The following is a 14,974-nucleotide window of genomic DNA, read 5'->3' as shown; positions in this document are numbered from 1 at the left end:
TAGGACTGCTCCTCCTCTTGACTCAGCATTTTTATACTTATGCTCATGCATGTTATTTTCTTGCCCCTACCAGCCACAGCTCAGTGACAATGAGTAGGATATGGACACAATGGGATAATAGCTTTCACAGCACAACTTTGTGGGTCTAAATTTAATGGAGGGAAAGAAGCCCTCCTCACACAGACCTGCCAATTTTCAGCAGCACTCCTGTGTCAACAACAAGAACCGTAGGATAAACCTTTCTCATCCCCTTTATATTTGCACATACCCTTCCAGTGGCCTTTGATAAAATTTAATAAGGCCCCTGAGAGTGTACATCCATTGGTTCATTATGAGGTATCGTTAAGCTGGTGATATCCAGTTACACATTGCCATGCTGAATTAAATGGGAAATGTTAAGATCCTGACTCGGTGCTGGAGATTTTGATGAAATGAAGCCAGCAGAACTTCAATCAAAACAAAAAGAGGCCATCTGCCTATGTCTGTTGCAATAGTTGCTGTTGTAGATGGAATAAGATTTATGAGCTCAGTGTTCTCCTAAGCTCATAGCTGGTGCTTGATGACCAGGTAAGAGCTGTGGCCAGAGGTGCCTTGGTCTAGCTTTACCTGATGAATCATTCATGGCCCTGGAACAGGAGGATCTGGCAACAGTAATTATGCCTCCTCTTCATCTATGGATACTATTATAAAATGCATGATAAGGGGCTATCTTTGAAGATTACTCAGAAGCTGCAGCTAGTTCAGAATTGCAGCAGCACCCATGCTGACGGTTGAGAGATATTATGGCAGAATTGCATCTGTATGTTGAATGCTGCATGGCCTATATGCCAGTAGGCTTCTGGGTACAGTGCAAAGCATAACTTCCTTCTCCAGGCAGAAACAACCAGTTTAGTATATTTGACCTGGATGGGAATGTTGCAGGTTTCTACATGAAGTAAGATTGGGGTGGCCCAGGGATAATGTTTCCTGGTTATGATAACCAACCTAGGGAAAAGTCTTCCAGCAGAGATTACAATAGTGATATTCTCAGCGTATTTTTAAAAAGCTGCCAAGTATTGTGCAGGTCTTTGCAAGTGAAAGTTGCTTTCTACTGGTGTTTTTGCCTGATGGTTGAAATTATATCCATAACTGATTTGATTTTTATTAAACATTGTTTTTATCTGTATTGTTTCATAGTATTCTTTTACTATTGAAAATTGCTAGGATCTTGAGATTCTAGTGGTGTATATGGTAGGTAGATAGGTAGGTAAGTAGATAGATTGATTGACTGTATAAATCAGGATATTAAAATAATTTATTTATATTTCATCCTTCTTAACCGCCCATCTCCCTAAGATTTACAGTATTATTAGGAATATTTACCAAAGACAATATGATATAGTTTAAAGAGTTGGTGATATATATAATGATAGAATAGAATAGAATAGAATAGAATAGAATAGAATAGAATAGAATAGAATAGAATAGAATAGAATAGAATAGAATAGAATTTTTATTGGCCAAGTGTGATTGGACACACAAGGAATTTGTCTTGGTGCATATGCTCTCAGTGTACATAAAAGAAAAGATACGTTCATCAAGGTACAACATTTACAACACAATTGATGGTCAATATATCAATATAAATCATAAGGATTGCATATGATTCCATTTGTGCCATAGTAGCACAAATGGAAATACATAAGGGATTCTATGGAGTAGATGGGGAGGCACTCGCCTCAATACCTAGTCCATAGATTGAAAAGACCTCACAACTGCTCAAAACTAAGAACTTTTAGTCTCAACTGTTTAAAGGCTGTTCCTATGTGAACTGATATATAAAGCATTTCCTCTGAATTTCAGTAAGAGACTAGACAGATAGTTTTCCAAAAAAAATCCTCCTGTGACTGTCTATCTTTTTTATCCTTGTATCTTCAGGGCAAATTCTATAGCTGCACAGATGAGGCCAAGCATACTCCAGTTGAGTGCAAGTAAGTATAAAATCTGCTCTAATAAGAGTACAGAAGAAGGAGACCGATAAAGAATTCCCTGTAGCATCGATTTTGTAGCTTTGCACTGAAATAACTGGATAGAAAAAATGGATTTGATCCTGGGCCTGGTCCCTGCCATGTTCCCTTGATTCATTTTAGGGCCTTTGTGAACACTGCTGATTCCAGCTTTCCAACTACTAGTAGCAGAATGACAAAAACTCTATTCATGCTTATATTAATGATTGGTCCCCAGGTGTAGTTGTAGTGAGATCAGAGCTGGAAGCTAAAATTTGGGATTAGTATGACTTAATTGTCAGATAATTACAGAATCTTTTTAGCTCTATTACATAAATACCCGTTTGTTTGTTTGTTTGTTTGTTTGATCTATATTTAAACTGCTTAAAAAAGTAGTTTACAGTAATTTTAAATGTATATATGCAAATTCAATAGATACAAGTAATCTACTATCCAACTGATTCAAATCTACCATATTCCTTCTTCTGTCCATTTTCCATTCCTTCCCTTCCTCCCAAATCCAGAGGCACTTTCATTGTGTACAAGGATGGGGATGTGGCTCATCCAATGGTGCGTGAGCGCATGTGGCTCAACAGCGACTTCAACTTTGACAATGTGCTGTCAGGCATGATGGCTCTCTTCACTGTCTCCACTTTTGAGGGATGGCCAGCGTGAGTTACTCTGTAGAGATTGTGCTCAGTGTATGCATGTCTATTTGATGTTTGCCATTCCCAGATGTCTTAACATTTTTCACTTTAAGCAGCTGTTTAGATACTTCTTGCTTAGCTCAGAATACGTTCTGCTAACCCCAAAATGAAGGGTAGTTGGTGTTTTTTCATCCTCTTTTCAGGAACAGAGATAGATGTATGACTATAAAAACTCTTTCCTTCTCACTTTGCCTCTTGAATACTCTGCCACATTTCTATGGTCATAAAAAAAACTGTATTTGATTAAACCACGGGAGTGGAAGAGTCCCATTGGGTTTCATGGTAGTATTCCAAGCTTCAAAAAGCAGATAGACAAAGTGCTAGAGGATTCAAGAATTTAATTGAATCCTGACTGATTTTTTTATAAATCAAGCCTTTATTATTTTTACAAATAACTCCTTTCTGTGCTTTTTATAATATTGCTTATCCCAAAGTGGGTATGTATGTAAATATTTATTTATTTTCCTGACACTCTGAATACAGAGGAAGTGGGTCATCAGTGAGAAAACAGCAGTAAGAGTGATGTTATATTGTTCAGGCTGAAAATTAGATTGCAGGATGAGACTTCAACAGAACTTGATGGAATTGCATTGGCTCCCTATGTTTCTTGAGCAGATATGCTGAGTCAGATGGGGGACATGTAATATGGAATATCTGAGCAATATCTTACATCCTGAACTTATTTGGAACCTTGAATTCAATCCATCCATCTTTATTTAGTCATAGACCAGCAGATAACCCTGAATTCTGTAATTATTGGTTTGAATCTCTTTTGAAGAGAGAAAATGCTCAAGTCTTTTGGGACTTTGAGTATGTTCTCGTTGATAGCAGACTCAGCCATCATGCTTTGTCCAGACCATTCCTCAGATGACAACTAGAAAGAATGGTTTCTTCTGGGGTTCTATTTGGAGTTTTGTATCCACAGTAGCTGCTAAATGCTTCCACAAAGAATTATAAGCAGGGCAGAATGTTTTCCCCTGAATCCCCAGTGTCCGGTCCTCAGGAGTATTCTTACTGTGGCATTGATTGAAGGTCTTCAAAAAAAACCCATTTCTTTTTCTCCATTTCCTCTATGCACCCTCTTATACTTTCTTTGCCACCATCTAATCTATGCCAGGCTCTTGTACAAAGCTATTGATGCCAATGCAGAAAACCAAGGACCAATATACAATTACCGGGTGGAGATCTCCGTATTCTTCATTGTCTACATCATCATCATTGCCTTCTTCATGATGAATATCTTTGTGGGCTTTGTCATCATCACTTTCCGCGCCCAAGGAGAGCAGGAATACAAAAACTGTGAGCTGGACAAGAACCAGGTAGCATTCCAATACCCAACTCCTTGTGTTTGCTTGTGAAACAACATTTCAGATTCCTTTTTTCCCTTCTCCAAATGATATTAGCTTAGTTCACCTTTCCCCAACTTGATAATCTTCATGTTGTATTGGGATTCCAACTGTAAGAAAGCCACTTAGTCTGAGAATTCCGAATATCACACAGTCCCGTCATATTTAGAAAGTCTTGGATTAGGGAAGATTAGTTTACTCCCATAATTACTCATTCACATCAGTGATCAAGGACTTTGCCACTGTATGTCCCATTTGCCTACCTTTAATGCAGGGGGGAAAATCTAAAAATTTTCCCTACTGGTTCTGTGGGCGTGGCTTAATTGGTGGGTGTGGCTTGGTGGTCAGATGACTGGGTGGGCGTGGCCAATAACAATAAATAATTAAAATAATAAACAAAGTATACAAAACAATAAATGGTACCAAAAACCATCTTTCACACTTTACACACACACAACACAACACAACACAACTGACACACACACAACGTAAAAGCAGCTGCACTTCACACAAAATGGCCCTTGCAACAAGCAGGAACCTCACACAGCCACAAAAAGCTCAAAAACCATCTTTCATACTTTATACACACACAGCACAACACAACACAACTGACACACAAACACAAAATGCCACATACAGCTTTGTGAGATTTTGTGTGTTTGTGTAGTTAAAGTGAAACACTACAGAAACACACCAAATCTAAGAAAGCTGCACAAATATTTTATCTTATTATTTTATTTTATTTTATTTATATTTTTTAGATCAGGGGTCTCCAATGTTAGTAACTTTAAGGTTTGTGGACTTCAATTCCCAGAGTTCCTCAGCTAGCAAAGCCAGCCAGCATTAGTTGCTTGCTAAGGAAATAGATTAGCTAGCAACTGATTCTGTTTGGTGCTGAAAGTGAAACTGCTCTTTTCGGGCTGGGAAAGCCATGCGTTAGATCAGTAATCAGGTAAGTGCCTTAGAATCTCTTAAAAGGAAGTTTTCTACTTGTAGAAAACATGTTTTTTAAGGTTCTGCTGATGAGGAACTCAGGTGAGATCGCCAGAGGAGCCTTTAAAAAAATTTCTTTAAGTTTAAAGGCTCTGCCGATCTCAGCTGAGGGGTGGGATCCTCAAAGGCTTTTTTTTACTTTTAAAGGCATGTTTTCAGCTGAAGAAAAACTGCTTTTTAAAGTAAAAAAAACAACCTCTGCTGATGGTGCGGCTCAGCAGAGGCAGGGGGGGCAGGGATTTTTGCCACCAGTTCTCCGAACCGGCAGCCACCATCGCTACCGGATTGGGCGAGCCGGTCCGAACCGGGAGCACTTCACCCCTGCTTTAATGGGGATCAAATTACTATTTTCCCCCTCAGTTTGGCCCTTTGTACTGAGAAGAATGAAATCATTTTCTCCCGGTTTTTCCACACTGAATAAAGGAATACTTTTCATTTGTGAAGTATTGTTTTACCCCTATTTATTAATTGTTTTTGTTCTGAGAACACTCCTCAATAAATACAATCCATTATTCATCAAGTTTAGAATGCATTCTAATAATATACATCAGTACAAAAGTGTTATTACTAGGGAAAGGAGAGGGTGTTTGAAAAGTCATGTATTTTTTATTATTTGTGTTTATTGAGGGAGAATTTACAGCTATAGCAAATTGGAAAAAGTGGCAGTCATGTGAGCCATTTTGAGTGCCTTTTATAAAAAAAGGCAGAACAAAGGAAAAAACACTATAGTTTAACTCTTGGAGATTTTTGAAAGTAATAGATAATTATTTTTGTAACAACTTTTTGGTATGAGGTCTGATCAAAGTTTTTTGCCTATGTTTCCCGTGAACTGCTTACAACTAGATCACCTACTAATAATTCAAATCCAAGCAACACTTATCCAGCATTAACACCCCTCGTAACAGAATAAAGAACAGGAAAGACGCAGGAATATTGGATTTGGAATTTTGTCAGTGGATATGCAGAAGGAAATGGCATCACGAATTTCAGCACTCATGGAATATGACATATACCAATCAGTCTTCTTCATGTGTATTGGGGCTTTGGTTTACAAAATTAGAAAACGTTGCTCTATATTGTGAATACTGTTGCTGCTAGCAGCTCGTGGTGTTGCTGAAGAAGTGTGCAAAAGATGGGGGAGGGGGAGAGTTCTCTCTTACCACTCATCTGAATTGCTTTCTTTTTCTTTTCCCATAGCGGCAATGTGTGGAATATGCCTTGAAGGCTCAACCCTTACGACTCTATATTCCAAAGAACAAATATCAATACAAATTCTGGTATATGGTCAATTCCACTTGTTTTGAATACATCATGTTTGTACTGATCTTGCTGAACACTATTGCTTTGGCTGTACAGGTGAGAAGCATAATTTGTAGTACAACCAATCAAAAGGCACTGCCCAGTTATTTCCTCCCTAAGGGGGAAAAAAATAGAAATGGTGAGAATAGATAAGTGGGTTACAAATCCACCCTTATAAAATCTATGAGCAAGGCAGGTCAACTCATTGCTTACTGAAATGCATTCATGTAGGAATTTTTAGAATAAAAATGGGATCCAAATGCGTGCAGAAAAACGCAGTCATGCGATCACTACTGTAATAAGATATGACTAGAAAAACTTATTTTCAGTAAAGTGAATAGATAAACCTAGTTCTAAAATAAATATGTAAAACTAATATTTAGGGCCTGAGTGGTGAATGTAATGAATTGGTAAACTATGAGAAAATTTACTCCAGGCCATATGAAGAAAATGGAGATGCTGGAGGTGCCACAGAAGTTGGGGATTCAGCTGCAGAGCAGCAAAATAGATGACAAAGATAAGGCCATGGGATAATCTGCATAAACCTGTATGTGCATGACTTCAGAACAAGAAGGAAAACTAGGAAAGAGTTCAGCATTCACTCTTATTATAAGGAGATTCTTAACAAATCCCACTGGAATCACCAAGATTTGCAAAATTCTCCTGTATTATTCATGCCTTATCTCTTCTTTCAGCACTATGAACAATCAGAGCCTTTTAATAACGTGATGGATCTGCTCAATATGGTGTTCACAGGCCTCTTCACTGTTGAAATGTTTCTGAAGATTATTGCCTTCAAGCCCAAGGTTTGGGAGTTTTGCAAAAAGTAAACACATTGCGGACTGTTTCCCATAATTCCAGAACCCTCTGATCAACACTATCATGTGTTGAAGGATTTTCATTAAGAGACTTAAAAGAGTTCTTACCTCAATTTTCTGCATCATATATAACAATTTGTTTGTTGAGAGGAACTCCTCTTTCAAGTTATTCAATAGAGCTATCTTTGGAGGACCTCTTTATTTCTGATGGTGCAGTGTTCAGTCCAAGAAAATGCTCATATTCTTTCCGGTATGCTCAGTTACTGTTGTAATGTGAGAAGGGAGGTGAGGTTATTTGCCAGATTTTCAAGTTCTGGTAAATAGTTTTGTCAATCTCTAGAGCCCTACACTTTTAAATCTTGCCTGTAAAAATGCCTTTATTTGGTGCGTATCCTCTTCAGGAATTTAGGATAGACATACCTCTTTGCATTAAATTCTGAAGCATTTAATATTGCAGCACAGGAGCCTTTTCCCAAAACACATTTTTTATATTTTAAGATCACATTTTCAAGCAGAGTAGGTGGTGGTGAAAAATGTGTGATTAATGCATTTTGGTTTTTAGGCCAACTCATGCCAACCACTCAGGTTGGTTAATAATGCTGAATAAGATATTGTGCCTGTGCCTTCCCCCACCTCTCAGTCTTGAGCCCCCAAAGGACAAAATTGAACTGTCCAGGCTTGAATTTTGTTAAGATGGTAAAGAGCTTCTGGAAAGGGAGGGTTGTGTTTCCTTGTTGCATGCCCTTTCTGCTTACTCTGCGACATGAAAATTAGCTGAAGCAGGAGCACTACACATCTGAAAAAATTTAAGAAAGCAGAGGCTCTGCCCAAGATTGGGCTTCGGTTATTTTGGTGTTATATAACCCAAACTCTATCTTGAATTTTGCCCAAGGGAAAGAAGGGGACCAACCAGGGGTGAAATGCTAGCAGTTCAAGCAAACCAGTAGTTAAAAAAAGCTACCAATTCCTCCAAACCAGTATTTCCAACAATCAGCTGTGCAGCGGGGTTTAGCTTCGCTAGAAAGCAGGAAATCCTGCTTTCTAGCGAAGTTAAATGGCAAATCACAGCTGATCCACCCCCCTTGCTTTTACTCATCTTCCCAAGCCTCCTTTTGACACGTACTGTGCATGCACATGCACATAGCACACATTTGGTACACACTGCACATGCGCACACTGTGCATGTGCATGCCACACACATTTGGTGCACAGCGTGCATGCGTGGACAGCGAAACGGTAGCAAACCGGTTTGGATTTCACCACTGGGACCAACCATTCTAATAGGACAGGCCCATGCTATTTTTGCTTAGTTAGGTAAAATAGGTGTAGGTGGGTCTGTGGATGTAAATTAGTTCTGACTGGCTCTTTCTGGAGCTTTTCTCTGTTGTTCTCTTGCAGCACTACTTTGTTGATGCATGGAATACCTTTGATGCTCTGATTGTGGTTGGGAGTATCGTAGACATTGCTGTTACTGAATTCAACGTGAGTGATCCCCAGTATGATACCTGTCCCAAAGAAGCTATCTGAGCAGTGTTGGTTCATTTGCAGAACAGCTGTTGAAAGAGGCAGGATATGTCATACTGTATGCTTATTTTATTGATTGATTGAGTTTTGATTCTGGATTATGTACACAGTTAAAAGATAACATGAACAATGTAAAAACTGTAACAAAAAACAAGGAAGAACGCAGCCTAAACGTATAATGCCCATTTAACAGGCTCCACACTTCCATGGGAACCCCAGGCCTGAAGGTAAAGCCAAATTTGAGGGCCATTCAGAAGATGAACAGTGTTGGGGCCAATCTCACTTCACGAGAAATGAGATTCTGAAGGGCGGGTGCTGTGTCCCATCCAACAAAGCTCCTTGGCTGATGTAATTTGCCCCCACCTGATGCCACTGCCTGGCAAAGGTAGAACCAACCTAACTGCCCATGCCACTGCATTTCCCACCAGCTGAAGCTTCCAGATGCTCTTCAAGAGCAGCCCCATGTAGAGTGCTTATTTACTGAAAGGACTAATACACCTGATATTTTTCCCCCTGACTATGTAATTCAAATATAGCTCCCTGCTATCACAAAGAATTTGCTTTTGTTATTTATTTGCTATATTATTTGTTAGATGGATAGCCTGCCTTTTCTCTAGAAGCTTAACAAAGCGTACATGGGTCCTCTTTCCTTTTATTCTCAAAACAATCAACAATTCTCTCTCGGTACACAATCCTGTGATCAGCAAGAGAGAATGACCGGCCAACATTAGCCATTAGGTTTTTATGACTGAGGATAGATCTAAACCTAGAAATCACAAAACAAACAAAAATCAACTTTCTCCAAAGCTTTTATTCCATGTTTTGTTGTGGTTATTCTTTATGCAAGAAATGAATATGTTTTGGGAATATATAATTTGCTCCAAAGTTATTTTATTTTCTGAATTTCTTTGTCTTTTATTTACTCATCTCTGGATTCTATCCTCCTATTTCTTTTTTCCTCCATATATTGTCTGTATTGCTGCTTTCATGCACTAGATATTATGAGACACAAAATTGGCTTATTTATTTTATTTTTATTTATTTTATTAGATTTCTAGACCGCCCTTCTCCCGAAGGACTCAGGGCGGTGTACAGCCAAGATAAAAATAAACAATATACAATTAAAAATAGATTAAAAAACTTATTATACAGTTAGGCCGATAAATTAAAATATATAATCTAAAAAACCCCAATTTAAAACTAAAAAATTAAATTTAAAATCTCCCCAATTTAAGAAAGCCCCGCGCGAACAAACAAATATGTTTTCAGTTCGCGGCGAAAGGTCCGAAGGTCAGATATTTGGCGTAAACCAGGGGGAAGTTCATTCCAGAGAGTAGGAGCCCCCACAGAGAAGGATCTTCCCCTGGGGGCCGCCAGCTGACATTGTTTGGCGGACGGTACCCTGAGAAGTCCCTCTCTGTGTGAGCGTACGGGTCGGTGGGAGGCATGAGGTAACAGCAGGCGGTCCCGTAAGTACAAGTAAGGCTTGATCTTATGTACCTCCACCATTTCTTCAATCATGTTTGTGATTCCTTCTCTCCGACAGAAAGGAAGCTATAAGAGGGTGAGAGTATTACCCCATGAATCAAAAAAGTTGAGCCATGTAATGCAGAAGCAATGACAAAATCCACAGTGGGTCAAGGTGGTATTGTGGTTAGAGTGCTAAATTACAAGAAGAAAGGCATAGGTTCAAATCCCCATTGGTTCACAGGGTCATTCTTACTTGCCTTATTTCAAGAGTTGCTGTGAGGATAAAAAGAAAATAAGAACTTGCTCTAAGCTCCTTGGAGGAAAGGTGATAAAAAAATAACTGTATGCCAGAGATATTGGCTAGAACAGTGGTCCCCAACCTTGGCAGCCTGGCGGTGGTGGTGAAGGGGAACCAGGCCGCACAAGGGATGGGTTGGCACATGCACAGGCAGTTTGACTTTGTGTGAGCGGCAGGCTGGCGTGTGCATGGACACACAAGTGCACACCAGCCCACCACTCACGCAAGTTAAGCTACATGCATGCGCAGGCCAACCCACCACCCATGCAGCCCAGTTCTGAATAAGCCATGGCTTGGTAGTGGGCCATGGCTCAGGGGTTGGGAACCCCTGGGCTAAAAGGAATGAAACAGGCCAGTGATAAAGCATGAAGGTATAAATGTTGATGTGACAAGCCTCACTATCATAGGATTTGTAAATTACTGTATAAAATTAGTGTCTTTAAATTCAAGCAGAATTCAATAGATGCTATGTATCAGTGTGTTGTAAATACGCATTTTTTGGGCAATGCATATAAAATAAACAAATGAGCATATACATGGTAGAGCAGTCATTCCTAGCCACTGTATTTTATAACTTTGTGCCTCCCAGATGTGAAGCTCCCATTGCAATCTCATTGGCTGAGGATTCTGAATGGACCAAACTGAAGAAAAGTGGTGGAGGACTTGGGAATGAATGCAAGATGTTGTTGGGCAAAGATAACCAAAAGAATAGTATGGGAGTATCAGTTTGGTCTTGCCAGCCATACATGCAATGGTGTTATTTTTTTAGGTTGGTCTTGAATAATGGCAATTTGGCTCTACTGGCACCTTTGCCCCCACTTATAGCTAAGGATTTTCTGTCATTTTTTTCTGGGACCAGCAGGTTTTGCTGGGGATGGAGGCAGGAAAAAGGAAAGTGGTACAGTTGCCTAGCAACTACACAGCTCTGTTCTGTTAATCCTGGACCAGAGAAATGTCTGGACTAGGAGCAGAACAGGCAGCTGTTCAGGCAGAGGGAGTCATAGCTATACCCAATATATTGTGAGCTGCTCAGGCTTTCCTGGAGGTAGATGCTGGTGGCCAAGGAAATGGAGCTTACTTCTCACATATTTGCAGATATACAAATATGTTTGTCTCACAAAGTGCATCTATTAACTATTAGCTGAATACCTGTGCTCCACTATGAAACTATGTGATTAGGCTTGATTAATTGACACTTAGAGTTTGAAAATTAATGAGTAGTTAAGATGGCCTCTCCTCTCCCCTTTTCTCCGTCAAGCTAGCCTCACAGAAGCCTCTCCTCTCCCCTTCTCTTCCTCAGGCTGGCCCCATAGATCCTCTCCACTCCCCTTCTCTTCCTCAGGCTGGCCCCACAAAAGCCTCTCCTCTCCCTCAGGCTGGCTCCACAGAAGCCTCTCTTATCCTAGCTCCTTCTCTCCCTCAGGCTGGCCCCATAGATCCCCTTTTCTCCCTCAGCCTTGCCCCACAGAAACGTCTCCTATCCTACCCGCTTCTCTCCCTCAGGCTTTTTAGCCCCTTCTCTCCATGAGGCTTGCCCCACAGAAACCTGTCCTATGCTATCCCATTCTTTCCAGAGTTACTTTCAAGTTCGGAGGGGGAGTAGAACGTCTAACTAATTAGCATCAGAGTGTTTTATAATAATATAGGAAATACTAATGCTATGATGGTCATTTCGAAAAATCCTTTCTTAATGAGCACCTAGAAGCCAAGAGGAATATATGTGGCAAATTTCAAGTTTGTAGGCTTTACAGTTCTGTAAATTTCGTGATTAATGCGCGAGTGGTTTTTGCTTTTTTATATATAGAGAATAAATAAGAGCATCATGTACAATGGCAATGTCATACCTCTAAACTTTACTGTTGGAGCAGAATATAGGAGGAAGGCCATCACTGTCATGGCTGCTGCTCCCAGTTCAAAGCTGAATACAGAGCTAGGTGAAGCTGTACATACAGATTCAGCAAGATGGTAGGGTGGATTTAGTACCCTGCCCTGTGTCATATTGTCGTGTCCCACTCCTCCGCTGACGGCCGGGTCAGGGAAATCCGAATCAGGCTTGCCTCTGCAGCTCTGCCCAAAGTCCTAGCAAAGTCCTCAGAGCAGGCAGGAGACCAGAAAGTGACTTCAGCAAGATAAGTTCGACTTTGCCTGACTCAGAGACTGCCAGAAAGCAGATCCTTTATATAGGCCATGGGGTGTGGCTCCATGACTCAGCACTCATTAGGGCCTGCCCCTCCCTTCCTTCTGTTGCCTCCGCCTATCCAGTCTTCTGATGCGAGGGTCACTCCAATCAGCAGCTGTTGGAAATAAACTTTCCTCAGGCTCACATGCTGTGGAGGAGGGGGAGGGGTCTAACTGCTCCGTTTGCCTGGGCATGGAGCCAGGGCTGGGGCCGGGGGATGCTCCCTCCTCTGCAGCCTGCTTGGGCATGGAGCCAGGGCTGGGACCGGGAGGTGCCCCCTCCTCTTCAGCTTGTCTGGGCATGGAGCCAGGACTGGGGCCGGGAGGCATACATTCCTCCATGTTCGGGAGCAGATAAGAAGGCCCCGGCTGCTGTGAGAGCGGGCAAGACACAACACATATGTATACATACGTTTCTACTATGGGCTTGCTTGTTGTAATCTAACCTCTTGCTGACCCCATTCCACTCGACTCCACAGAGCTCAGAGGACAGTTCCCGTATCTCTATCACCTTCTTCCGCCTTTTCCGTGTCATGCGCCTGGTCAAGCTCCTCAGCAAAGGTGAGGGTATCCGTACCCTCCTCTGGACTTTCATCAAATCTTTCCAGGTCAGAAGGGGAATGATGAGAAAGTAACCATTGCCTTAAATCTAAGGCTTAAAATTGCTGCATACTTTGCTCTAGCAGGGTAGGAAGGAAAGAACATACTTGGGAAATGTGCTAACAGGAGCATTAGACTTATTTCTCGAAATGCACTACTATGGTTTTTTTTCCCTGTCCATCCAGGCTTTGCCGTATGTGGCCCTCCTCATTGCCATGATTTTCTTTATCTATGCTGTCATTGGCATGCAGGTGAGCAGATAATCTTCGTCGCTGCATTTTTTCTTGCAAATGAATCTTTGCACAAACCTGAGTGACTTGTAGGTGTTTTGTGGGTGTAGGAACTGCACCTTTGTATGAGGCTCTGTAGTATCAGAACTGAAAGATTTGATTTCATTGATCTTTCATTTGTGCAAGGCAGCGATGTGCATGCAACAGATATTTGTATGTGCGTAGGTGTTCCAACCAGCCTAAGTACTTCCTACGTTTTTATAGTGTGCCGATTAAATGCATAATGTTGCCCAGAAACATTTACTGCCATCTATGGTTGGAGCCGGAAAATTAGCTCTTGCTGTATTCTGGAAGCATCATCCAGCTGCACTTCTAGCAACATAGCAGAAGTATTGTTTTTATTTTCTGTTCTTATAAAGGAGACATAATGCAAGGAAGGATGAATTATGTGCACCTGGAAACATTTTGTATTAGAGTTTTTATCTTGTCATGAACCTGAAATTGGATTCCTTGTCTTTCAGACCTTTGGCAAAATAGCTATGCAAGATAGTACAGCCATCAATCGCAACAATAATTTCCAGACCTTTCCACAAGCTGTGTTGCTGCTTTTCAGGTATCTCTGTTCCTCTCCTTCTCATGCTCCTTCTTAATTTGGGAGACAATAAGCAAATGGCTTCTTTCTTCATCCCTTGTTTCCAAAGAGCTGCCAGAATTTGGGTCGATTTACAAACTAAATTCTAATTCACAAATTATGGCTACACAGAATGATAGGATAGGATAGGACAGGACAGGACAGAATAACAGAGTTGGAAGGGACCTTGGAGGCCTTCTAGTCCAACCCCCTGCTTAGACAAGAAACTCTATACCATTTCAGACAAATAGTTATCCAATCTCTTCTTAAAAATTTCCAGTGTTGGAGCATTCACAACTTTTGGGAACAAGTTGTTCCATTGATTAATTGTTCTAAAGAAGAAATCCCAGCTGAGTGTTTGGTCCAATTCAGGTTTATAATAAATCAGAATTAAAAGCAAGATTTTGGTATTTGGAAGCAGGGCTAGACATTTATCAAAGCATTACTTTGTCCCAACAGACTGGTTATTAAATACCACAAAAATAAGAACAGTTTGGGGTGTACAAGCTGAATAGGCACCAAAGGACCTTTTCAGATATACATATAAATAGTAGGAATGTAGTTGTGCTCCCTTTTCTATAATGGTGATTCAGAGGGTGCCATCAGTGAGTTTACCAAAACATGCAGTGCTTCTAAGCATCACAGATGATTTCTAACAAGTCTTTTATTACATCTGTTGTATCTGTTTTCCTGTCTTTCCTCCTAAAATGTAATAAAAAATAGATTCCATCAATATTAGCTTGACTGCTCTAGATGGGCATGTGTATTGTCATGGGATGGAAGAACGTGCCATACCCTCCCAGGCTAACTTCCAGCCCTCGGATTTCCTACTTGTCTCCTATCTTAGATCTAATGGCATTTGACTCCGTTTAATCTCCACACACACACACACCCA

General features: G+C 40.7%; 1 protein-coding gene across 1 annotated transcript in view; it reads left to right on the top strand.

The window, feature by feature from the left end:
- The window catches only part of CACNA1F (calcium voltage-gated channel subunit alpha1 F), a 64,238-nt gene that overhangs the window by 33,616 nt on the left and 15,648 nt on the right, over positions 1–14,974 (top strand). The window contains 9 exon segments of the mRNA XM_058168697.1: positions 1,918–1,970; positions 2,510–2,656; positions 3,810–4,011; positions 6,229–6,387; positions 7,026–7,136; positions 8,547–8,630; positions 13,098–13,226; positions 13,404–13,469; positions 13,970–14,061. Coding sequence (XP_058024680.1) covers positions 1,918–1,970; positions 2,510–2,656; positions 3,810–4,011; positions 6,229–6,387; positions 7,026–7,136; positions 8,547–8,630; positions 13,098–13,226; positions 13,404–13,469; positions 13,970–14,061 — 1,043 coding nt within the window.

The sequence above is a fragment of the Ahaetulla prasina genome, chromosome 2, assembly GCF_028640845.1.
Source record: "Ahaetulla prasina isolate Xishuangbanna chromosome 2, ASM2864084v1, whole genome shotgun sequence".
NCBI lineage: Eukaryota > Metazoa > Chordata > Lepidosauria > Squamata > Colubridae > Ahaetulla > Ahaetulla prasina.
This window is presented reverse-complemented; position numbering and strand designations above follow the sequence as displayed.